The sequence below is a fragment of the Copidosoma floridanum genome, unplaced genomic scaffold, assembly GCF_036245765.1.
Source record: "Copidosoma floridanum isolate Cflo_tuat_1 unplaced genomic scaffold, Cflo_Japanese_pri ptg000021l, whole genome shotgun sequence".
Lineage (NCBI taxonomy): Eukaryota > Metazoa > Arthropoda > Insecta > Hymenoptera > Encyrtidae > Copidosoma > Copidosoma floridanum.
The window spans coordinates 2,443,515-2,471,101 of NW_028321898.1; the positions used below are offsets into that span (position 1 = coordinate 2,443,515).

Genomic DNA, 27,587 nt, shown 5'->3' on the forward strand with positions numbered 1-27,587 from the left:
TAACTTTTCTTGGCCTGCAATTGAGCGGGGGTATCACTTTGGGTTAGGTTAAAAGTATGGCTATCCTGGGAGGAGGCCATGGTGGTCGACAGAGCGGACCACTGCGGGTACCAACAGCACAGTGGCACTAGCCCTCAACACAAGGCAGTATTGCATCCAGGACCGAAGTCCCGGACCTCTAGAACAACAGCAAAACGTGCCAGAAAACGAGAGGTGAAAAACACGTGTGCCCTATTCCAGCTCCATGACGTCAGAAGCGGGTGAGAGACGCAAGAAAACAGACGGTTAATAGATCGCCTACGAGCTCCAGATGTAGTGCCTTCGTGGTGAGACAGCCAAAAATGGCGATGTACCCCTTCGTGGTGCGAACGTCTCGGCCCTTAGCTGCGAGGACGTGGAACGGCCCGGCGTAATCGATCCCAGTGCGACCGAAGGCGCGGAAGGGAGTAACTCGTGACCGCGGGAGGGACAGCTGATCGGGCTTGGAGGCAAGCACAAGTAACGCAACTGCGTAGTAAAGCCTTGACTTTCCGGGAGCCACCGATGATCCAAGCACGCTTGACGGTGTACGTGGTGGTGGTGCGAAAGCCCCCGTGGAGTGCTCGGTGATGGGCCCACGCGATCGTAAACGTGGCAAGAGGGCAAGCGCCGTCAAGGATGGGTGGGTGTCGCTCTGCAAAGGTCATCTTGAGGTGCTGGAGGCGACCGCCCATACGCAGAACGCCGTCTGTATGGACGAAGGCTGCGAGCGATGTAAGTGGGTGCCACTTGAGAAGGGCACGGCCCGTGCGAAGCAGTGCAAGTTCGTCAGAGAAGGCACGCTGCTGGCTCAAGCGCACGCAAGCGAGGTAGGCATCGGTCAACTCGGTAGCCGTCGGTGCTGAGAGCATCGGTCGTGTAGGAGCTCGGCCGAGATGGAGTCTCGCCCACCGACGCAGGTAGGTGAGGGTGCGCAGGAGGACGCCCAGATCGGAGAACAGTCGGAGAAGGTCGAACTTGACCTTTTGCGTGACGCTGCAGAGGCGAGGAGGTGAGGGCTGTAGTGGCTTGGAGGGCTCCTGGGGCCAACGATCAGGGCCTTCGGACAGCCAGGAAGGGCCAGTCCAACATGTCTGCTGGTGGTGTAGAGTCTGGGCATCGGTGCCTCGAGACGCCACATCGGCAGGATTGTCATGAGTAGGCACATAGTGCCAGATGTGCGGTGGCAGTACCTCCTGGATGTGGGTGACGTAGTTGTCAACGAGAGCGTGGTTGGTCGGCTTAGCGGAGCGGAGCCAGCGTAGAATGACTTGGGAGTTGCACCAAGCGTAACAGTGTTCAATAGGTATGTTCCACTCGCTGACGATCAAGCACAGCAGTTTCGCAGCAAGCAGCGCAGCACGCAGCCCAAGGCGAGGAATCGTCATGCGGGCCTGGGGCGTGGCTGACGGCTTGAGGCTTCGGATAGGCGCAAGTTTCGTCTTGGCCAGCAGAATGTGGCAGCGGACTTGGCCTAAGGAGTCCTGCATCTGGGAGTACACCACCGCGCCCATCGCGCGGTGGCTGGTGTCTGAAAAGGCGTGGAGGTGAATTTTCGACGGAGCCGAAGATATAATCCAACGTGGAATGGAGAAGCCTTAGATTAATTTTAGCTCAGTGGTGAAAGCTGACCACTGACGAGCCATTAATGCAGATACGACCTCATCTCAATCCAACCGGGCGTGCCAGAGATCTTGCACAAGGAGCTTGGCTTGGAGTACGGTTGGCGCGAGCCAACCGCAAGGATCAAAGAGGCTCGCGAGACCAGCAAGGATGCTCCGCTTGGTATCCTGTTCTCGGGCTGCCACGGGTGTGAGCCGGAAAGTATTCGAGGCTGGGTCCCAGCTGATGCAAAGCTCGCTGACGAGGCCGGCGTCGCTGAGTTAACGCCACGTAGGGCGCAGGTGAGCATCCTGGGTGGGGTCAGCCAGAAGTTCGGCGTCATTGGCGACCCATTTCAAGAGTGCAAATCCGCCTGAGCGCAGCAGGCCGATCACTTGATCCCGAAGCTGCCGGGCCGTTTCGAGGTCATCGGCACCCGAGAGGATGTCATCCGCGTACCGATCGTTCATGACGACAGGTACGGCGTCTGGCCACAAGTGTCCTTTGTCATGACAGAGTTGTGGAATCACACGCAGTGACAAGTAGGGCGAGCAAATCGTGCCATAAGTGACGGTGCGCAGTTGATAGTGTACAGGCGGCTGACTCGGATCGAGGCTCCCGACGATGCGCTAAAGGTCTGCGTCTCGCGGGTTGACCCAGATTTGGCGGAACATCATCTGGACATTGCTGCAGAAGGCGACGCGATGTCTTCGCCATGGCAGCAGGACTGTCGGTAGTGCGGCCTGGAGTCTTGACCTGGAGTGCAGGATGTCGTTTAGGCTGTAGCCGCTCGAGGTTGGGTACAAGGCGTTAAACACGACGCGCAACTTTGGTCCAAGGTCCCCGTGTTGCCAGATGCCGTGGTGCAGGACGTAGCAGACCGTGCTGCTCGGTTCGGAGAGCTCTTGGCTAGAGAGCCGCTTCATATGACCGAGGGCGAGGTACACGCTCATGAAGCAGTTATACTCGATCGCCATCTTTGAGTCCCGCTGGAGGCGATGGTGTAGAGATCGCAGTGAGGCCAGTACGCTAGCCAGGCTATCGCCGAGGAGCGGTGCAGCATTAGGCTTCTTAGGCAAACGCACGATATAACGACCGTCCACGTCGCGCCGGTAGTTGACGAAAATCCGCTCACAGTCGATGTCATTGGGCGCGCGGTGGCAGACGGAGGGCACCTCTTCTGGTTCCCAAAAGCGCTGGAGAAGCATGATAAGTTCACGATGCCAGGGTGGAGCCAGCTCATCATGCAATGCCGCACACGCGACGGTGCTGTCCAAGGGGCGCACAGGAGCACATCCGACTAGAGCCCAGCTGAGTGCTGTATGCTGACCGACGATCTCTCCAAGCTGACGGTACCCAGGGCGCAGCAGACGGCTGTAGACCTCGGCGCCGATGAGAATATCGACCGCACGAGGAAGGCCAAAGTCAGGGTCAGCGAGGTCCTGCCAGCTGGCCCAGACTCGCTGGATTCTGGGGTCGAGCGGGGCTGCAGAAGTTGTAATACCGAGGTGGGGTGTGCACAGAGCCTTCAGATGCAAACTGGGGGTGCCATCCCCTGGCATCAGGCGCAGGCTGGCGTGGAGTGTCAACCTTACGGCGTGTTCGCCGACGATGCCTGATACGCTGGTTCTAGAATCCTCCAAAGGGGCCTTTAGGCGGCGAGCGAGCTTGAGAGAGATGGTCGAGATCTCAGAGCACGGGTCGAGGAGTGCTCTCACGGTGACGATGGGCCCCCGGCCGTCGCTGAGTTGGACGAGCGCGGTCGGAAGCACCACGAGTCATTGCTGGGACTCATCAGGAGTCTTGAGGAGATCGGAGCTGGTCAGCTTCGCATGCTTGGGTGGGTCCGAAGATCCTGGAGCTTCAGACTGGTGCTTGCGGCTGTCGTGCAGCAGACTGTGGTGCGCTGCCTGGCAGCGCTGGCAGACCAACTTGGAGGGGCAGTCATGCAGGGAGTGCCCTGGCTTCAGGCAGTTAAAGCATAACTTCTCCTGGAATACGATGTGCATCTTGGCGGCTGGATTCAGATCCCGGAACTGACCGCAATGCCCGAGATAATGGGGTTCATGACAAGCCGGGCAGTTCGCTGGGGCCTCCTGGGTCGTGAGGGAGCGGAAATTGCGCCCTGCGTGCGTCAAGGAGGGCCCTCGTGAGCCGGCGGAGCCAGCTGAGCGCGCTAGATGAGAAGCCTCTACGGAGCTGAGAGTGCGGCATCTGCACCGCAGAAACGCAGCCAGCATGGTAAAGGTGGCCCAGGAATCACCGGGCACGTCGCTGGAAATCTCTAGCTTCTCCAGCTCGTCTTCCCAAGCACGTCTTGTGGTGGCGTCCATTAGGCCAATTAATCTACGAAGGCTTAATGTTAAATTTAACATTAGTGTTAGCAGAAAACATAAAATACGTTGATATAGAAGAAAATGATTCAAGAAACATAGCGTTTTGTTTTTTCGGTCATTCGGTGGCTGAGTTAACCTAAGAAATTCGTGAAAGTCCGAAAATCACTTTTTCCGCGTTTGAAAAAAAAGTTGACCTCCAGTGCCGAAAAGTTAAATGACAAAGTTGTAGATCTTAAAAAAACCTATCGATTGACGCGCGTTGGATATAATTTGATTGCGTAGCTGCTGAGGAAACTTGAAAAACCATTGAAAATCGTCTTTTTTTAATTTAATAATAACTTTTTTTCTTTTGAGATATGAAAGTTGGTATTCGGTTAAATTATGAGTTTTTGGTTCACAAACCTTCAGTTGTCTTTTTAGCCAAAAATATTAAAAATTTTTCGAAATATCGCATTTTTTCGAAAAAAAACACCTTTCGTAAAAACTTCAATAGACGTCAGGAAATAATGCTGGAGCAATTTTTCAGAGCTTAATCGGACTCCAAAAAAAGGACTTTTTTTTTCTATTGGTTTTTTGCATTTTTTTTATGTATTTTGATAATTGCACGTATATAACTAACTGCAATGCATTGTACTTATTTTTTTACGAATTAAAAAAAAAAATTTTCATGATACGATCATGTGGAGCCAAGTTAGGTTTTTTTTTTTAAAAAAATCCCTATGCGACGGTGAAAAGCGTAGAACTTTGAAACTTGCACACTTTACTAACAAATACCCATTTTGCATTAAAAAAACTATTCGCAATCGTTAACTTTAGCGGAACGATGGGTATAATAACGTTACAGTTGAGTCTTTTTTCGCGTCGCGCATCGACTGCCCGCTGGTATGAGGTGTGTCTGGCTGGTTGCTCTTGTCAGCGTAAGCTCGAAGGACCAATGTTTGAGAAACTCTTTATTTATTGAATACAAGGGAAGTGGACCCGGCGACAATGAATAGCGCACTTTTCTGCGTGCTATGCTCTGCTGATATTATTGGTGGACTAGCTGTCTTAAGTGGCTTGCTGGCTGCTGACGGTATGGCTTGGCTGGCAGAGGCGTGTAGCTGGCCAGCTGATGCGTGAACCTGTGTATCAGGAGACGAACTGAACTGGTCCCGGTACAGGCCGTCGATGCCAGTGGCAGCGGCATAACGAAGCGCCGAGACGATCAGGAGGGGGGCCCGACCGACAGTATGTTGTCGAACGAAACAACCTTTATAGTACAAACACAATACATGTCCTTATTTCTAAAGGTCAGGAGGAAAAGAGTGATAGGGGACCGAATCATTACAACACCGAGTCATTCGCTTTACGGGCTGTTTGGGATATTTAGCACTGGGTCGTAATCTCTCAAGGTAGAGCCTCAGAAGGTCAAGGGAAAAGTATCTGCACGATAATTTTTACACTTACGAGCAGCAGGGCATCTATGGTCCAACATCTAAATCTCCGCACAACTCGAAGGTGCCGCATGCACTGACGAGTCAACGTAGTAGTCACGAGATTTGTTAGTGGACACTGTGACAACAAAAAGCACCTTAAGTAATTGTTTTGTAGTCACATTTTTCCCAATAAGAGTAATTTACTTTTCTAAGATGTTTAAAATTAAAGGATTTCACTAATGATGTGACAAGGCTCCGGCCTTGTTGCGAACAACCCCCACTCAAGGTAAAGTGAAGTGGATGTACGTAAGCCGAGTTGATCTAACTGAGAAATCGTGGATCTCTCAGTCTCCATCTGGACATACGTGAGCCATGCAACCATTCTAAATTAGCTAGTCCTATTAAGTCTCCTTACATAGATTTATAGGAGTGTGGCAGAAGCGAAGATGGATGCAAATGCTCAAGCTATATATCGCGTGGTCCAAGGATCTCGAATAGGTAGGACTGTATTGGCCAATCTGCAAGAGACTACGGTTTTGAAGCAGCAATGACAGTTGTAAATTATAAAGTTTAGTGGCAAGGGAGATGAGAACACTCTGCAAGATCGTCTACTCAGATACTGTCTCTAACCGAAGACATACCTGTACACTCGGACGACTTCATTAACTCTATTTTGCAGATTGTTGACACTGAGATGTAATAGTACCTTTGTTCTAAATTGGCTCAGTGTGTTAAAGAAATGGACAAATTAATAAGAACATTAAGAATACATCAACTCTTATATCTTGCAATTCAGCGTATTTTTATATGTAACGTTGAAATACATTTGCGACAAACTGAGTATCACAGGAGATAAGGCTGTAATGTAAGGCCACTTACTCCAGCAGTGCGTTTCTGAAGCTAATAGTTACGATAACAGGACTTCCTTTTACCCTGAAGTCAGCGACAAAGACAGAGATCAAGACAAAAAACTTAATTGATATACGAGGGACAACAAGGACAGCCTGACAAGAATTGCCATTGCTCTAGAGAGCTCACAGACACTTGCTTACCACCAAAAGTTGTGACCTCAGAAGCAGTGACATCAACCCGATGGTAGTTGTATAGGCAAAATCGTTAATAATGACGAAACTGGGAAGAAGACTACAATCTTTGAGAAAATATAAGGACAGAGATCACTGCTACTCACCGCAAGCCGTTACATCTTACTAACTACTGTCTCTGCGCTAGAAATATCTTCTCCTATGCTGACCATCAAAAGGGGAGGGAAAAAAAGTAACAACAAAAAAGACAGCATAGAGGCGATGGGACTATTTACGGCTCAAAGGGCTAGCAAGGATATCAGCTTGCCTTCGGAAAAACTCACAAGTATGTCTATAATGAAATTGATTGAGTGCCCATTTGGGATCTTCATCAGAGGTGAATCTCGTGAAGTGCCTCAATTTCACTTGACGCTGGAGGAAGCATTACTAGCTAATGGAAGCCAGAAAAATCCTTAGACGTTTGTTTTACAGCAAATGACTCAGAACCAGAAAAAATTATTGATGTAATCAACAAGCCAAACCAACACCATAGAAAATCTGTGACAGCAAGATACGAACAGCTCGTCATAGGGACACAGATAGAATTTTGATACAAAGACAGCATTGTATGACAGGATAGGACTCTCGACGAAGCTGAGGGAAAATGTTGGAAGCAGCCCTCCTAGGATTAGTACAGTAGTAACGACAGACCTTTTGATGACGCACTTTTCTGTTCTTCTTTCTCCTTTTCTTTTTTCTGCTCTGTATGATGTTTGAGTCACTATTCGTATGCAAGGAGATTATTGTAGATTATGCTTTGACCGTGAAGAATTTGTATTCTCTTTCTTTTGACGTTTATTTCATCCCCTCATATCTCCGCCACATACAGTATAAAAGACCAGGGAAGTAAACATAAGATGTACGTATTTTACGGATTTTGGATCTCTGACGTTTGGCATGATTCAGTTTAAAGTCGCTCTCCTTCCTGACAACTTGTTTACTGCTTGCCTGAGGTAATTGCAGAACGTAAGATTTCCGTCCAGTGTTGTTCATACGTATTTGACTATACACAAATGTTGTATGTATATATACACGTACGCCTTCATAAGAGCATTGACTCTAGCTCACAACTGATGCCGTAGCCAGCTCACGTTTATCGCTTGCACGTGTATGTATTAAACAGCTACCTTATAAAATATAAATCATACCGTTTGTATGTAGCACTACTTGATTTTAATGAAACGTCATTTTCGTTGTATGAGTGTAACAATAGGTATTTAAAATTATTTGACATTAAAGTTAAATATCTGGCTATTACATACAATGATACAGTCTCTGCAGACCTGACCACAAATAATAATAGTTTTTATCTCTCCACTGGTCAGTTACATTTCCCGATATCACGTGTATTTTATTCATAACATTTTCTTCTCTTATTGTTACTCCTACTACGATTATTTGTATTATCAGGGACTTTTCTAAGATTTGGTTAATGCTTACTTAAGTTTCTTTAAAGAATATTGTAGATATCAACTATCAAGTTATATTTGTAGAGAAAAAGTAAACAAAAATTTTCTAAGTTAAAAAATCATCCACTGTTAGTCTATAATGTTGTATACGTAGACAATATAGTCAATAATTTTCATAATTTTTTTCTACTTATTTGATATATTACTTTTTAGAAAAAGACTTTGAGTGCATTTTAAGAAGATAAAGCTCATGAGGTCTTACAAACTAGATAGTTCGTAATCCTACAGGCTAAAATATTGCTACCTGTATTATGGCAAAAAGAAAAAAATACATAAAGATAAATACGTTTTTCAAAGCAAATTAAGTTTAACCATAGATATAGATTATTTTATTCTATATTGTAAAATTTTAGTTATAAAAACGTAATTATTATTTGATTTAACTGTTAAACAAAAACGAACTAAGAAGTCTTATTCTAAATATTACTCTCAAGTGATTCCACAAGTAACAAAGACTTGCACGAATTTCAGATAATTTTTAAATAAAAAAATAAATAAAAAAATCACATTGTTTTTCTCATGATTTTTATTAATTTGCAGGATACTATAAAGGAAATTGTTAAAATTGGTGGAAATATTGAATTTGGGGGAAAACGAATTAATAGAAAGGGATTCTATGTACAGCCAACCATAGTGTCTGGATTAGAGCCAGATGCAGAAGTAGTTCAAAGAGAGACATTTGCACCTATCGTTTATGTGTTTAACGTCAATTCATTAGAAGAAGCAATAGCGATAAATAATAATGTTGAACAAGGCCTTAGTAGTTCTCTTTTTACAGAAAATATGGCAGACTTATTTAAGGTACGCTCATCAACTTACAAATATCGTTTATCCTATATAAATAAGAAATTATGATATTTCTGCTGAAAAGAAACAACTGTTAGTTATACATTAACTTATCTTCTTTTATACATATCTACAGACTCCTCTCACTTGCTCCTTTGTCATTAAATAATATTGAAATCCAAACTAGCAAGCTTGCATTTTAATATGATCTTCTTTTGAATGGACTATAAATTATTGTTTAACGTTTGAGTTAAATATTGAAACCATTAAGGTTTACTATAGCACAAAAAGTCAATAAACGTCAATAGTTTAAATTCTTACTTTAGTGATTCAAGAGTATAACTACGTACTATTTCACAATAACCGTTATTTTTTACTACAAAAATAAATAAACTAGACCCATACCAGCAAACGTTCAATCCAACACAAAACCTCAATCTCTTTCCACGCGAGCAACCGTACGTAGACAGCCAGGGCTCTACACGAAGTGCTAAGGGTTACACACAGCTTCCATCTCTCTGATTAGCCCGTAGTTAAGAGTGGTGTCTTGTATGTGGGTAAATCTTTGACAAACCAAATACCTTTCTGACCATCACATTTTTCTTTGCCTGAAATTTTTTTTATGGGTTCTACGTTAAAAAAATACTTATTCGATTTTTTTTCTTATTTTTTTTTTTTTTTTCAAACAAAGGGAGTTAAAAATTTAAGAGTTTCATTTTTTTGCCTTGGAGCCTCATTTTTAAACACTCATCAATTTAGTTCTTTTCAAACTAGAGTGAATTTTTTTCATTTGAAAGATGATAAAGTAAGTCTTAGGAAAAAAATTTTTGCAACTAAATTAACAAACAATTTCATATTGTTATCACCAATTTAAACGTTTAAATCAATTTCAAACTATGGTCCCCAAAATTTAAAGAATATTTAATACAACCATCATATCCTACGTTAAATTTTCTATAAATTAATGTTTTTAGTTAATGGAGAAATAATTATTACTGTGAGAGATACATTAATTTATGTAGCACAGCACGTCATAACGGCGCCCAGACATCTCTGCATGCCTCTTCTCCAGACCTTACATCGTTTTTTTCAATAATATTAATGGTGAAGGGTTTTGGGTGAGGAGACGAGGAGATGACCAAACAGATTTTAATTTATAACTTGATTTATTTAACTGACTTTACAAAGACTAACTGACGACCGACTATAACTGACTTTCTAAATGCACAGACTTATAAAATGCAAAGGAGAGCTAAATGTTACGTGTGCACTTGACTACGGTCAAATCAGAACTGGACGCACACCTGACTGTCGCTGTACGTGCCTCTCCTCTAACACACACACATACGCTCGCGCAGACGCGCATACCTACAGCCTATCCATATAGTCGTGCACTTCAACAAATGGTTATTAAACAATAAGTTTATTTTTTCGTTTCATCATTGGTTTTAACTTGTAAATTTGATAAATTTTCATCACGAATAAACTATACATGGCAACACGTGTCAAAGATATACTGGTCACCATAGCTGGCATGTTGGCCTGCAACTTCCAGTGTATGAAGTACATCGTTAGAGTAACAACCTTTTTTCTCTGTGAAAGCATTAGAAGTTTTATGTGAAAGCTATTATTAGAATTGGTTAGTCAATTTTTTTTTAATTTATAGTTTTTCTGATCTCTGTTTGGTAGTTGATAAAAACTTTTGTGAAACCTGCTTGAGGTTTTTTGTCTCATCTGGACTAACGTGTCTAAATTTATAGGTTACAAAACGATCTTAGGTGTGTGTATTTTAGGAAAGCGACAAATGGTCTCGATTTTTTTGGCTGACACACACGTGCACGCGCGTGCGCGGAAAAAGTTGAATACCAGCACGATGCCTAAAACAATAAGCACGAACGTTCGCACTGACAGATGTTTCAACCCTTTGAATCTGAGAGGTCACTCAAGTAAAGCGTCGCGATTGCGAAAAGTTACTACAGATTAACTACGTCAACTTAATGTACGAAAGACTTCTGAAGCTTAACGACAAAGAATTTTCGATTTCCGTCGTCTGTGCATCTCAAAAAGTGTTTAAAAAAATGAAGATATGGCTGAAGCTGAAACAGTAATAATTATATGTCATGAAACCTAAAGAGAGTATACATATTATTTAATCAATTTTGGGTGTTTATAATCATGTTTTATTCTCTACAGCAAGAAGATGAACTAGAGTCATCTAACGAAGCATCTGATGGACAATTAAGTAGTAATCGAACTTTAGGATCTTCAGGTAAAAACCAAAAGTTATTGAATGACAATGCTGATTATTTGAATGAAACTTTGCATTTTTTGGGATCATTACCTATTCAAAAACTTAAATTGAAATAAAAACGTTATTCTGAGGAAAAAGTTTTAAAAATTACCAAAACGATTAAAAAGAAACCTTTTCATGCAAACATCGATGATCCAGATAATGTTAATAAAGTTAATGCAGATGTCGCAATTATAAGAACCTTACAAGAAAGTTCTAACACTAGTACAGACCAATGTCATAAATTCAAAATTTTGACTGTTTTCAGGCACTGGTCTTATCAGAAAATCCAGGTAAACTTTCCCACAGCTACTTACCACATAATAACTGTTGCAAAAAATATTGCTAAAAATAAAGAAATATTAGGCACTCCAAGTCCCAAAAGCCACCCATCTTATTAAGTGGATATTATTAACAGTAAAATAAACTTCTATCAATCTGATGAACACCCACAAATCAAACCTGATAAAAAAGATTTCATCTCCATTAGTAAATGGTTACAAAATATATATGCAAAAACGGCTGATTTTAAATAATTTAAAAGAATCGTATAAACTGTTTAGAAAAGAGTACTTGATAATAAAGTGTAGTTTTTCAAAGTTTGCTAGCATACGATCTAAACATTGTGTACTGGCGGAAGCCAGTGGCTCATTCGGTGTGTGTGGGTCCAATACATGCAAATATTAAACTCATGATAGATGGAGCGAATTCAAGATATATCACAGTTGACTCCGAAAAACCACTAACTAATTATAATTGTTTGGATTGTACGGCGTGTGATATTCAATCTTCTAATTGTTTTTTGGGACTATACGATGAGTTCCTGGTGTAGATAATATTTTTAAAGAATCACAACAAAATTTCGATAAGAAATTCATTAAAAATGGGTAATACAAACAGTGCGTGACAAAAGACGGAACTTCACTACAAACTTTGATACCTAGTGGAGATGAATTTTTACAACTTTTAAGCAATGGCTTGAAATGGCTTGAAAAATTTCTGATTCATTCTTTTTAGGTCAAAAAACAAATGGAATTCTTGGACTTGAAAAATAAAAAACTAAAGTTTTGATCACATTTCTAAATGCTTGTATCGTAATACAGTTGCTGCTCATTTTTTTTTTTTTTTTTTAAACAACTTGTAGAGTTTATTAGGACTAATTGAAAAGAGGTTAATAAATTACTATATTTTTTGGACAGTGCAAGCGCACAGTCCCAAAACAAGAAAAACTTTATCAATCTTACTCATTATGTAGAAAGATTTTGGAATATGAGTTGAATGGCATTTTTTCCTACGTCTCATGGCAAGGAACTATGCGATGAAATAGGTGGAATGATAAAATGACTTGCTGCCAGAGCTAGTCTTTTAAAAATAGATGATCCTATTCAAACACTCCACGAATTATTCACTTGGGCAACAGAAGATTTGCAAAGCATAACGTGTCGTTATTAAGCTAATAATGAGTAAGATAAGCAAGAACAAATATTGTGAGAACAATTTCAAAGAGCTTTAATAATAAAAGGCACTTTACGATTCCATTCCATGATACCGATCTCTCTTCAGAGCCTAGAAGCAAATATGTTTTCATTAAATGATGAAACAACAATTGTAAAAACCTTTAAACAGGCATATGTTTGATTATAAGTCATGTTTAAAAATGAAAATTAATACATCTTTTTTTTTTACTAACGTGTTATAACTTTGAAAACCATTAATGTTATTGAAAAAGACGATGTAGGGTAAGAAGAAGAGGCGTGCAGAGGTGCCCGCGCACTGATACGACGCACAGTGGGATAAACTGATGTTTTTCGTTTCAAAACTATGTAAACTTCCTTAAAAAAAATATTTTTTCATGAGAGTTCTTGCATCTTATAGGTATGATAACAAGGAATAACAAAAAATTAAGGAGAAATTTGAAAAATGAAGTCCTAACCTACAATTTTTTCATATTAATTCAGAAATTTTTCAATTTGATTTTTTTTTTTTTTGTTGGAAAATAGATTTTAAAGAGCTGGTATTATACCTTCATATTAATTTTACATAAATTCTTAATTTTTTTCAATGAGGTATCCAAGGTATCGAAATTCCGTCTAAAAAGTGACTTTTTTGTCAAAACAAGCATAATCCAAAAAAAAAATATTTTTTTGAGGAAGTTTTCAAAAGTGTAAGTGTTATGGCTAGGAGTAATAAGTAACTAATCAATGATATAAAAAAAACTAACCTATATACTCATGTGGTATTTCGAAATTTTTTTCGTGTTTTGAAAATTCTTTCTTGTTCTGTTAATTCACTCTCCTAATATTAGATTTCTCAGAAATATAAAGTAGCTTGATCAAATTGATGCCTTTGATAATTATTATCAGATAGTAAGAGAGGAACGATGAATTGCGATAATGTCATGGATGCTTTTAAATTATTACGTGCTTGTTTCACTCTTAATCGGATTCCGTTTGCGTGTCACTTATATCATCATTCTTCTTCCTGTAAATGTTTATAATTTCATGATTGACATCGGTTAATAATTTTCATAAATAACACTTTTACATGAAAATACTTTTCATGACTATTTTCGTTTATTTCTAACATAATTTATTCTCCAATAACCTTGCAAAAATTAACTATATTATTTATTTTGATTACATTCGCATAATAATCAGTCTATCTCACCATTACGGATATTAAAATTCATTAAGGAAAGTAATACTAAATTTTAAAATATTGTTTTAATACCATAGTAAAGAGACAAATGAGTCCATTTTTTACTTTACATTAGGTATTCAAAATAATAGCCATATAAGATGTACTAAGTGGCAACATATTATTGAAAAGTATTCATTGCTTTTGTAATTAAAGGGATCAAGAAAGTATCATGTAATTTACTGCTCTAAAATTCAAGATGTAATTTTAATCAAATGTCAAATATCATAAAAGTTTCGTGATGATGTACACAAATGCTTAAAAGTATTTTTAAGAAGCTGGTAAATAACTTGCAACTGTATTCTCAGTTTGAAACAAGATAAAATTGTTTAGTTTGAATTTAATAATTAGTACAACTGAATCTAACTATTGATAAAAAAATAAAATAATTGTTTTGCTTAGTAAATACAACAAGTTTAAGAATGACAAATTCATTATGTAATCTTTTTTCCCCCAGCGTATAATACAACTGTAATTAGAGTTTCCGAAGTAATTACTACATTTACATGGAGAAATAGGATATTATGATTTTTTAACAATGGTAATATATAATATTACACTGAAATTTACAAGTTTAAAAAGAACTTTGTAGAGACTATATTAGTGCTTTTACTTTACTCTAATGAAATGATCGGGTCTGTCATGTGAGCTGCCCTATTAAAGACGTCTAGAATTCTAAGCTTCCTGCTTATTCGTCGTGCGTGTGCAGTCTAATTTCTGCGATAATACTTATGCCAGCTTTCACTAGAATCTTCAGAATAATATGCTAAAGGTAAAGGGAACTTTTTCGCGATCTCACAACTATGAGCAATCAATTTGTGTAATGTGGGGCTTATTTTCGCTCAGGGATAACATTCGTAATACTTTTTATAAATTTCAATACACAGTGTACTCATTTTGCTCAGAACTAGTGCTTGCTTGTTTTTAAATAATGATATTACGAGAGAAATGCTTTTCACCAGCGTTCAATAAATCATTGAAATGAAGTAGTCGGTGGATGGAAAAATGTAATTAATATACTGAATTTTCTCAAACTATTTATAAACATTTAAGTTTTATTTCATAGGCACGAGATATTACCTATCGTTATATAATTAAGACTAATTGCAATAAATTTTGTCCTGATTCATTTTATTTCTTAAAGCATTTTTATTGAGCATTTGTAATTTTTTTCGTTAAAACACCCATCAAACTGTTAATTAATAAAATTACTTATAGATCATTCAAGTTTTTAAAAAATACAATTTTTCTATAAGGGCTCAACACTGATATAAGGAGTCCCAAGATATTTCGATGACATGCAGCTTTAACTTAAATCAACAAAAGTAAAAATTTCTTACATACAAATAGTACATACTGCAGCTAACATCAACGTAAGCTCAAACATTTTCAGTGCGAAGTCATACAAAGTACAAATCATAATCACTAAAATGAAAATCTACAAACACATTCAACAACGATTCTGTTGAGCTCATATTTTTTTTCATTCACAAAATATCGATGTGTAAGAAATACAAATGGAATCATGTAGGATATTGTAATTTAGTCGTTAAACTGCAAATATTTGAAGTATATACAAGTTATATACGTTTTCGTAAGCCCAAATGTGCACAAGTAAGGTTATGACGAGACTAATTGTCATTACAATTAATGTTTTACCAGGATAACGTCACGGTTAAGGTTCTTTTTTACTTGTAATTGTAGCTCTATAAGTTTTAGCATTAGGAAAATCAAAGAATAAATGTACTTTTCTGAACTTTATAGACTGATAAAAAACGTTCACTCTCTATGCAATAAATGTGAATTGTTAAGTTTCCTACGATATTTTGAATAATTGTTGAACCTATCGGCAGCAACTGTATGATACGAGCACCAAGAACATACACAATACTTACTTGCCGATATTTACTAATCACTTATATTCACGATAAAAACTCTTCTACTTAGCACACACATTACATGACTGTCCTACGGGAATACTTCCTTCTTTTTACGTTTGATAAAACAAAACCTACTGAGAGTTCTAAGAATCTATTTGGCATGTATCCTAAAGTTCGGCCATAAGTATGTGTAATACAGACAGTAGACTAGAGTTTACAACAGTAAGCCCCGAACACGTAAATTATGAGAATCAATAGAATAAGTGCGTTCGGAATGCGTGGACTGGATAAAGCAAGGATGGTAATGCACTTCGCTTGAGTTTAATACACTCATCTATTTTGGTGCCCGTTGTAATACGCAAATAAGTGTACCTCCGTGTCAAGGCTTTGCAACTAAAGCTAAAAGCTATGTAACTGTGCCCTGTTTCATCTATCGCTGCATATAACACTAATGTTGGAAAAAAGAACAAAAAAAATATTTAAAACGCAAAAAAAATTTCCAAATACCAGATGAGTATATAGTTCAATTCTTTTTTTCCATATCATTGAGTAGTTATTTTATATATTTTTAATAGTTATCTCTCCCAGCCACAACACTTACATTTCTTAAAACTTTCTGAAGAAAATTTTTTTTTTCTGGTGTTATGCTTGATTTTGACAAAAAAGTCACTTTTTAGACGCAATTTTAATATCTTATTTTAAAAAATAAGAAATATATATGTAAAATAAATATTAAGGTATAATACTAGCTTTCTAAAATTTATTTTCCAACAGAAAAAAAAAAAATTAAATTGAAAAGTTTCTGAAATAATCCAAAATTTGTAGGTAAGGATCTCATATTTTACATTTCTCTATAATTTTCTGTTATTCCTTGTCATCATACCTATAAGATCCAAAAAGTTTCATGAAAAAATATTTCTTCTAAGGAAGTTTACATAGTTTTGAAATGAAAAATATCAGTTTATCCCACTGTGCGACGTACCATACTACATAAATTAATATGTCTCTCCTAGTAACAATAATTTCTTCATTAATTAAAAACGTGTTTTTTTATAGAAAATTTGACGTAGAATACCATGGTTGCATTAAATAATTGTTTAATTTTAGGAACTCGTTTGAAATTGATTTAAACATTTAAATTGTTAAAAACAATATAAAATTGTTTACAAATTTTGTTGTAAAAATTTTTTTCTTGAAATTTACTTTTTTTTTTTTGTAAGTGAAAAATAGAATTCCCTCTAGCTTAAAAAGAACCAAGGTTATGAGTGCTTAAAAATGAGTCTCAAAGGAAAAAATCACAAAATTAAAAAATTTTCGACCCCCTCTATGTAAATAAAAAATCCTACAATAGGTGTTTTTTTTATACAGAACTCATAAAAAAAATTTTCAGCAAAATAAAAAATGTGTCAGTCAGATTTTGCCTCAATTTGTCCGGTTTGTAAAAGAATTACCCACGTATGAATATGAGATCAAACTATACGCTTATATTTAAAAGAAATGACGACTAAGTGTTACCTCTTCAAAGTAATAAGTGTACGCATCTACATATTCATCTACATACATGTATGTGAATATTTACTTATGATTCCCGTATGTATCTTTTCTTTTTATCTTTGAATTAGAGATAAGACAATTAAAGATAAAGGTACTACACACACCTTTACGTTCTTACCAATTAGATAAAATAAACAATTTTTTTGCTTCTCCAATAGATAGTATCATATGTATATAGTTTTTCTTCATAGAGTTTGTGACTTATATTAATAGAAAATTTTTTAAGGTAAAATAATAAATCTTAACACATTTTCGTTCTTATCTCTCATCAAATTTACTTTGAACTAAAACATAAAAATCATGTTTTTAAAGTAGAAATGGTATTGTGTATGAATTATTTATAAATTATTCGTAAATTTCTCCTTGTAACCATCTTATTGTCATTACTATTATGTTTCTATTATGTATGTAAGTAGATCTTTTTTATGTATTTGATATTGTAAAGAGCACAATTACATTTGTAAGCTCCATTATAATGAGGGTAAGTAGTAACTTATCTTGGGAGCTCGAATAAAGCATAATCTTTCATATCAATGACTTTGAATTTACATCTTTTAAGCCTTTTTTGTTTTAGTTCTGCATTTACATAAAAATTTTCTAGCATCTTTCATACTTCCTCGTAGAATATTTCGAGTCTCAGTGTACTTTGTATTAACTAAATGTCAGGCAAGGCCACAACAGCTAAGTTTACGATGTAAGTTTTAATCTTCATACTTCTGTGATGATTTACCCCAAGTAAAGGATGCCTTTAAAAAAAATACATTTAAGCTCCAGCATCGTTCAGATGAAGCGAGAAATTATAGATGATTCTTTAAGTATGTAATCATTACCAGACTTTTTAAAGTCCTACATGTCTACCATATATCTCATTTCCTACTTTTTTTCCAAATAAAAACCTTAAATTATTGTTTAAATCTTTCATAACTTTAGGCTTCGAAATGATAATTATTTATTAGTTGAAAACTATTGTTTAAAATTTTTCAGCCAGGATTTTTTATTTCTGTTATTATCATCCATGGTCAAGAGTTTCCGGTATTTAATATCAGTAGTAAATTTGCAAATAGTTGGCTTATGAGATTTTTGATAAATAAATATCTTTCTTAGCAAGTTGATTTTTTTCATTGTAACAGATCTTACAATGTTTATGATCTCTTGATTTTTACCTAGCTTCTTTTTCTTCACATTCTTCAGCATGTCTCATCTTAAATTTTTCCTACTCTTCTTGTCTTCACTTATTTTCTTTTTGTTCTTCCTTTTATTTTGCTTCTCTGATCTAACTTCTCTGACCTTTTTTCATAGTAGTTAACAGATGAATAATATTTTTAGTGCCATGCAACGGATTTTATGGCTTCACATAAGTTTTTTAACATCCCCACTCATTGGACTCTACTGATCTAAATAATTATGTAAAATTAAGCAGTAAGCTGGTAAGGAAAAGTAATAAGTGGTAATCTTGTCAGGAAAATTGTCATGTAACTTAAATTCTAATAGCACATCTTTGATTCTTTAACGACTCTTTTTTTTAAGAGCAGTCAAGGACAGTCAAAGGTACAGCATGTTGAAATTAATAATTGCTTAACAGAGGTGTACGATCTTGATCCTAATATGAATTCTGGAAGTTTGCATGGATATCGTATAATAAGACAAAATGATAGTTTGTTGTACCAACATTTAGTTTTCCATAAGAATAATATTTTGAATTAAAATATAGTTTTACATTTTTTATATTGCAATGATAGAACTGGCTTGCATTAAGACCTCTGTGATTTTTACAATTCTCCCGAAAGGCTTATATACTATAGCATGGCTTTTTTAACTAATAGAATGTCTTGACCATCTATAAATGTTTCAAATGTAGTGGATGTAAAAGTAGATGTTCAGAAATGTCCTAAGTTTAAAAGCTCGTCGATACAAACTTATCTGTATGTAAGTAATTAAATGTACGAATTTTATGCGTATCTGATATTGCAACGTTAGGCATGAGCCGCATTAAACTGCATTCAAATCATTTCCAGATCTTGTGAGTATAAGTTTATGCTTAACATCAACAACTATTTTACGATAGTTTTCAGCAAAACCAATAACAATTCTGAGAAAAAACAAGAGATGAATATAGTAATTATTATTCTTAAGTTTATTGAAAGTACTAAGCTAACCATCATTTTCAGTTAGTACACTTGGGTCGGGATTGAGCGTCAGTTATTGTTTTTATGGGAGTTGTTGAACATGCTTTTTTTATACTTATCTATCTCTATAGCCGTCATTGTACCATTTGCTTTAACTAAAACATCATAAATATATAAAGAACTGTAAAATGGTAGCAGGCATAGGTCTTGATGTTACATTGCTTTACGAATTTTATCAGTACTAATATATGTTGAAGATGCATAGAGTTGATAAGCATGAATTTCATAATACACGGTAAACTTATCAAACGTGAAGTGAGACTGACTACCTGTAATTTCATCCGTCTTTAGGGTACAAAATCTGAACGTTAGCTTACATCTTCCATTTTTAATTACAGACTTTAGAAAAACTGTATGTTTTGATTTATCAATTTTTGACACTTCCATTGTCCTTTCTAATGTCTGAACGATTTGAAAGCTTGCTGTTGACTGAGCGCAGAAAAACATGTCAAGCTGCTTATATATTTTTAGTGATAATAAACGATACCCAGTGCGATGAAGGTTGATTGTGAAATTTTATCGTTATGACTTCTCCACAAAGATGGACTAAGTTACCATCTTGATCGACTATGCATCATTAAAAGTGATTTATGACTTAACTAATGACAGGTTGATAAATTATTTATAATGGAACTTCGATAATTTGGTATTCTGGAGGTAGTGCAAAAAAAAATTCGTTGGTTGTATGAATTTTTGTCCCATTTACAGAAGCTCTACTAGTAATGCATAATGGATACAGGTGAGTCAAAGTCATCAATTAAATTATCTTGCAGTACTTGTTCAGTAAAATCTAGTAGTCACCGTATAGAATCTTTTGATCTGAAATAAATAATATGACTATGCTCAATAACACAACAAAGAGTATTATTACTTGACTCTATACTAATATTATTATTTTACGGTTTTTATACATTGATTAAAAATCACTTAATGTATTGGATTTTATAACTGTCAGTTGGAATAACTACCACTTGATCAGCCACGTAAAATTTATAATCATTTTAACAAATATTAAAAATTAAATTAAAAGTTAGGAATTCTATTAAACCAAAAACATATTTGAATTAAGTAATAGTTTAATAGGTAGAAAATATTACGCCTATAGAGTACAAGATGTGCCAGATAAACTAAGTTCTTTTTTCAACGTAGTGGCTATCCCAGCTGTCTCCAACGTTTTACCAAATATCAACCTTAATTTACTCCTTCTCTTCCATCAATCGTTCTCCCAGCACAGCTCTTGTGGCTTCTCACCGCTTCTCTCCATGTCTGACACTGGCAATTCAGCAACACTGCTTTCCATACACAAATTAAGTCAGTACAACACTATGTCCGTTGGTTCTCTAGTTGGCTGTCAAGCAGAAGAAGAGGGCACAGCCGTGAATATACACCGAAGAAGAAAAAGGAGCTTAGGAGTGGCAAAGTATCATGATAGTGCCCTTTGACTTCATGGTAGATAAATTCCCCTTGTATAATAAACATTATAAATTTACATTTAACAGTCAAAATTTATTATTTTTTTAAAAGTTGGGCATCTTCCTAAGCACTTGCACATCAGCAGTGAACACCATAACCAAAATACTGAACGAAAGATCTATTTTCTCTTATAATAAAGTAATTATTAATTTATTAAAATATCTCACTAGTTTTAAACAATACCAAATCAAATGCTCTAAACTATGAGGACTTTCAAAACATTCACAACATCTTTGTCAATTATAATCGTTCTGTAGAGGTGTCATCTATTTCTAGCGTGTCCTCAACTCGATCGATTTAAGTAAGTGATTTTATGTCGTATCAAATAAGTCAAGAAAAACTAGAAGGACTAATGAAAGGCCCCACTGAGCTCTAGCTCAAAATAATGACAATAATGTTGTTGTTAATGACAAAAATGATAATGATGATAATAAGAATTATTAAAATAATGATATAAATGATGATAATAATTAAAATAAGATTAATAGAAAAAGTAATATTAAAAATATAAAAATAATAATTATGATGATGATAACAATAAGAGTGATGATTATGGTAATGAAAATGATAATAATAATAATAACAATGATATTAATAATAACCATACTAATAATAATAATTATTATTATAATAATAACAATACGAATAATAATGATATTAGTAATGATAATTGTAATAACAAAAATAATAATAATAATAGTAATCATATTAACAAAAATAAAGTCAATAACAATAATAACAAAAGTAATGATAGCAATAAAATAATGATAATGATGGCAATGACCAAAAAAACGATACTAATTATACTGACAAAAACGATGATAATGATGATGATGATAAAAATAAAAATAAAAATCATAATAAATACAATAATAATGATAATAAAAATAATAATATCAATAATGATGATGAAGATAAACATGGTAAAAATGATGATAATGATTTAAATAATAATAATTACGTCAATAATAATAATAACAGTTATGTTAACAATTACAATGGTCATAATAATGACGATATTAGAAATAATGATAATGACAACGGTAATATCAACAATACTTCCCCGGGCTGACATAGTCAGCCTATGGGGCGCTTGCTCTCTGGGTGTGGAATAAAGGCAATCTTTTTGCGGGTGGTTGAAACGGAATAAAATAGTTTCCATGGACCAAAACGTCGAGAAAAAAACCTCGTGAAAAAATCCAGGGCTGGTTTCCAAATGAAACCAAACATGGGTGATGCTAATACAAACAACGTACCCCGGGTGGTAACCTTTCCAAGAAAATTCGCCACCAGTTCCGACCTGTTGATAGCCCGGGTAATTGGTGTTGGCCTCACGGATTCTGGGGAAGGCCGCAAAGGCGTCTATCACGAAGATGCTATGTTTTCTAACATTTGACAGCAAATGACAACTGGAGGTTGATTAATTAATCAGACCAACGAACCACAGAATTTAGACCAGAATAGTCAGAATAAACATCAGCTGGCACTGGCTTAATCAACAGTAGTCGCTCTTTTACAAAAAACCTCCAACTGACACAGAAAAGGGGTAGGAAAAAGTACAAGGTAGGATGACAGACATCCGACAAAGTATTAAAAAGCAATTGATAGGCAAGCAAACGTCAGCAGTACAGTCAAAGAAGCCAGAGTTTAAATATAAAAAATCTGTGGGCTTGTAAAGGACCTTAAGGTTCGCCACCAGAAGACTGTGGGGGAGATTTTAGTGCTGAGGACACCTCTGCCGGCTCGTGTGATAAGACAGCCTCTGAAAAAAAAGAGGTAGAGACGATGGCGCTACCGAGGATCGGAGCGTATCGAAAAAAAGTAAGATTGACGACGACGAAGATGAACTGTGGAGGTAAGTCGTGAACAAAAGAAAGCAGACACCTGCAAACCACAAGGAGCAAGTGGCTGCTAAGAAAAAACTAGAAGGTAGCACACCAAATCCAAATGAAAGTTAGCCAGGGAAGGTAATAAAAAAGCGGAGAAAGGCAAAGGAAAGGAACGAGGCCATCTTCACGAAGCCAGCAGAAGGGAAGTCATACGCGGAAGTACTAGGAGCATTCCGTAACGTGGTTGACCCGAGGAACAGTGGCGCGAAAGTTACCAAAATACACAGCACAAAGGCTGGTTGTATTCTGGTAAAGTTTGCCAAAAGTGCCAAAGACAAAAAGAAGTTGACGCGGGCCATTTCACTGGCTATCGGTACCGCAGGAAGGGTACAATCAAGGAAACCTAGAGTTACCTTAGAGGTACTGGACTAAGAGGCAGTCCCCGATAAAGAGAAAGTTATGGAAGTAATCTAAGAGGCCGCTAAAACTGGAGAAGATCCAGACGCAATTAAAGTAGCTATGCTACCGCTAAATCAATAGCAGGAAAGACTGGCGCTGGTCAAAATAGACGAAGAATGGCCGAATGGCCGAAAAGGATGATACCAGTGGGATGGATTCGGTGCCACCTAAGGTGCAAGATTATCGTCCAGCGATTCTACAGATGCCTGGAATATGGGCATACAAGAGACTGCGGAAAAAGACGCGGATACGATAAGGCATATGGTAGATACGCTAACCCCCATGCATCCAGAACTTGAGGATCAAGCAGACTTGGAGCTCATATAAGATGTACCTTGACTTACACAAAAGAAACTGAAGCTGGCAGCCGGATAGGTGAAAAACGGGAAAGCTTCTGGACCGGATGGTATACCGGCAATAGTCATTGAGACAGTGGTGAAAAACACCAACAGCTGCTCTTAAGCCTATACGATGCATGTTTGCGGAAGAGGTTGTTCCCAACCCCCTGAAAAAACGCACGGCTAGTACTGATCGATAAAGGCAAGGGGAGCCTAACTCCTCGTCATCTTTTAGGCTGTTATGTATGCTGGACACGGGGAAGAATTATACAAAAAGCTGCTTAAGGCCCATCTCCTACAGGCCATACAAAACGCGGGAGACTTATCTGACAGGCAGTACGGATTCAGGAAAGGAAGGGCTACCATAGAAGTAGTAGAAAAAGTGGTTAAAATAGTTTAGAGCACTTAAGACATATGCCATGGAGCAAGACCCCTCGTTCTTCTGATGATTTTAGATGTAAAGAACGCTTTCAACTCAGCAAGATAAAAAAATATGCTTCACGCTCTTGAACACACATTTAGAACACTATCTCTCGAAAGTGCTGAGGGATTAACTCAAGAACCGCTTCTTAACCTATACGAAAACAAAAGGCAAAACAAAAAAGAAGATAACTGACGGGGCATTTCAGGGATCCATACTTGGACCTGATCTCTGGAACGTGTCATACGATGGACTACTTCGCCAAGAAATGCCAGAGGCGACGTTCTTGATAGGATACGTGGACGATAATGCTGTAGTGATCGTCAAACGCACAATGGAACCTGTCCAGAAACGACTTAACCAGGTTATGTGGAGAGTGGCTCCATGGATGGAGAACCACGGACTCGAAGTTGCAGCAGGTAAGACAGAAATGGTACTGTTGACGTGAAAAGAGATGGATACCATAATGTTCTTCAAGGTACAAAAAAAATAAGTAACGTTAAAGGATGCCGTAAAATACCTAGGGTTTACGCTGGATAGAAAGCTTACGTTCTGGAGCCATCTTAGGTAAGCAGCAGACAAGGCGGCAGCAAGAGTAGCAGCATTAAGCCAAATCATGCCAAACTTTAGAGGTCCAAAGCCTGAAAGGCACAGGCTCCTTTTGTCTACGGCCCAGTCTATTACTTTGTACGGGGCTAAGATTTGGCAACATGAAATAAACGTCGAAAACAAGAGAGTAAAAATTATCCAAGTTTAAAGAATAGGAGCCTTAAAGATAGCCTGCGCCTATCGAATAGTCTCGGAGTATGCGATAATAGTCATAGCAGGCATAATCCTCATCGACCTTCTTGCGAGAGAAAGACGATTATGGTACCTTATGGAGCAGGATTTAGGAAGAATGGAGGCCAAGAAAAACGCTAGGCAAATCACTTGGGAACGCTGGCAACACAGATGGCAAGAGTAAACTAAAGGTAGATGGATAACAGCCCTGATAAAAAATGTAAAGGAATGGACTGAGCAAAACATGGGGATGTAGATTACTACCTTACTTAATTTCTCTTAAATCATGGGTATTTTCGTTCGTACCTGAAAAATATGTGGAAAACACAGACGTCTGCTTGCAAGTACTGCAGCTACGACAAAGATGACAAAGAACATTCGTTCTCTAGCTTCACCAAGTGGCAAACCTAGTGGATGATGATGATGATGATGATGATGATAATGATGATGATGATGATGAGGATGATGATGATGATGATGATAATGATAAAGATGAATTAGATAATATAAATGGTGATATAAATAATAAGAATTATAATGATGTTGACGATAAACATAATAATTCTTTGAAATATATTAACAATAAAGATAGTTATAGTGATAAAACTGTTATTATTACAAATAAAAAGAAGAATAAAACTAAGTTTACCAATTATAATGTCATAGATAGTTATAGATTTAGTGATAATTATGACGATAATACTAATCATGTTGATAATTGTGATTACAACGATTGTGATGGTGATGATGGTTATGTAAATAAAGACAATAATGATGATGGTATTACCAATAATCAAGACAATGAGGCATTTCACGTCAAATCGCACAGGCTGCGCGCGAGATCACTTTTCATGCTTTGATTACAGTATCAAATTAATGAGGAAGATAAATCGGAGTAAGCATTTCCGACATATTTTAACCTCAGCTTTTCAATGAAATTATTAAAATTACAAAAAAAAGTCAACATAACCTCAAAAAAATATAAAACATGTTATATCTGTAAATGGGTGTCTCGAATCTTTTTTTTAATATCTAAAACGAAAGAGAAGGTTTTTTTACGTTGGTATAGTGATTTTCAGAGTGTCCACTATTATATTATTCGAGAAATCTAACGTCAAAGTCTATGCTCTCGTGCCGCCGCGACGGACGGCCTGGCGGCGGACGTAGCGCCGCATTCGTACCATATCTTACGTTTGAAAACAACGCAATATTCCTAATAAATGTTTTATAATAAAATAAAGTATTGACATGTTTACATAATAATAAACAATTTGTATTTATTTAAACTTTAATTTCAACTTCAATACTGTACACTATGCAATATATTATTGTATCGTATAAAAACAATTAAATATTTTTCTTTACCTTTGCAGTTTTCTTGAAAGTAGATTTTTTAATTTTTGGATTGGAAATTTTCGGAAATGTTTGAAATATTGAACTTAAAGATGTATGACGCAGCTTAAATGTGTTTTCATCAAGAGGGATAAATGCGTGATTCCGAAGAGTTCCTGGTATCATTTTACCCTTACTTTTTATTAAAAAGACAACTTCTGAACCTTCAGTTGTAGTTACCAAATTTTTTCAAAATTCAATAAACTCCACAAAGAATAGCAAATTCACAAAATACATTATTCAAGCAAACAAATCTCAGAATTATTTGATGCCGTAACCTTTATCACGATTAATAGAGTAATAAAATTTTGCTGCTGTAAATGAACTCAGAGGAGGAGAACCGCGCCTGATATCAACACTATTATTGATATGTCTAAATAATTATTGTAAAAAATAATACTGTATTAACATCAACTAATAATTTAAGGCTAAAGAAGCAGACTTCTCGGTTCGGTGGGTCACAAATTGCTATATATAGCACGCATGCAGCGCCGCACCGTGCCCCACCGGCCAGGCCGTCCGTCGCGGCGGCACGAGAGCATAGACTTTGACGTTAGATTTTTCGAATAATGTAATAGTAATACACCCTTTTGAAGATATAACATGTTTTATATTTTTTTTAAGGTTATGTTGACTTTTTTTAGTAATTTTAATAATTTCATTGAAAAGCTGAGGTTAAAATACGTCGGAAATGCTTACTCCGATTTATCTTCCTCATTAATTTGATACTGTAATCAAAGCATGAAAAGTGGTCTCGCGCGCAGCCTGTGCGATTTGACGTGAAATGCCTCATATATGACCCTTGGGCTGAGGCAGTAAGTCTATGGGGCACGTACTCTTCGGGTGGCGAATGGAGGCAAGCTCTTCATGGGTGTATGGCTTCGAGACGCTGCGGTGTTTGGAGCTTGTACCCGCGGGTGGTTGGAACGAAATAAAATATTTCTCGTGGACTAAAACGCCAAGAAAAAAAACTCGTAAAAAAATATAGGGTTAGTTCCTGAATATAACTAATCATGGGTGACGCTTATGGAAATAACGTACACCAGGCGGTACCCTTTCAGAGGAAATCCGCCACCAGTTCCGACCTGGTGAAAGCCTGGGTGACTGGTGTTGGCCTCACGGATTCTGGGGAAGGCCACAAAGGCGTCCAGCACGAAAGTGCTATGCTTTCAAACATCATAAAGCATATGACAACTGGTATTTGGTTGAACGATTGGACCAATAAACCACAGGATATAGCCCAGAATAGCCAGAATGAACATCTGCTGACACTGGCTGAATCAACGGTAGTTGCTCCCCTACAGAAAACCTTCAACGACACAGAAAATGAGGAGAAAAAAGTATAAGGTAGAATGACAGACGTCCTCCAAAATATTGAAAAAGCAATTGACAGGCAGCCAAAAAAAAAAGCAAAAACGACGACCATGACGACGACGAACTGTGGAGAGAAGTCGTAAATGAAAGAAAGCAGGTACTTGTAAGCCACAAGGAGCCAGTGGCTGCTAAAAAGAAGCCAGTAGGTAGCACACCGATTTGAAACAAAGGTTAGCCAATAAAGTAAATTAAAAAGTGGAGAATGG

The 27,587-nt window shown here is 37.2% G+C and overlaps 1 protein-coding gene across 1 annotated transcript in view; it reads left to right on the top strand.

Annotated features, from left to right (window-relative positions):
* Aldh7A1 (aldehyde dehydrogenase 7 family member A1) overlaps nucleotides 1-27,587 on the top strand; it is a 631,978-nt gene that overhangs the window by 557,387 nt on the left and 47,004 nt on the right. The window contains exon 8 of the mRNA XM_089594934.1: nucleotides 8,463-8,723. Coding sequence (XP_089451060.1) covers nucleotides 8,463-8,723 — 261 coding nt within the window. The remainder of the gene's footprint in view (nucleotides 1-8,462; nucleotides 8,724-27,587) is intronic.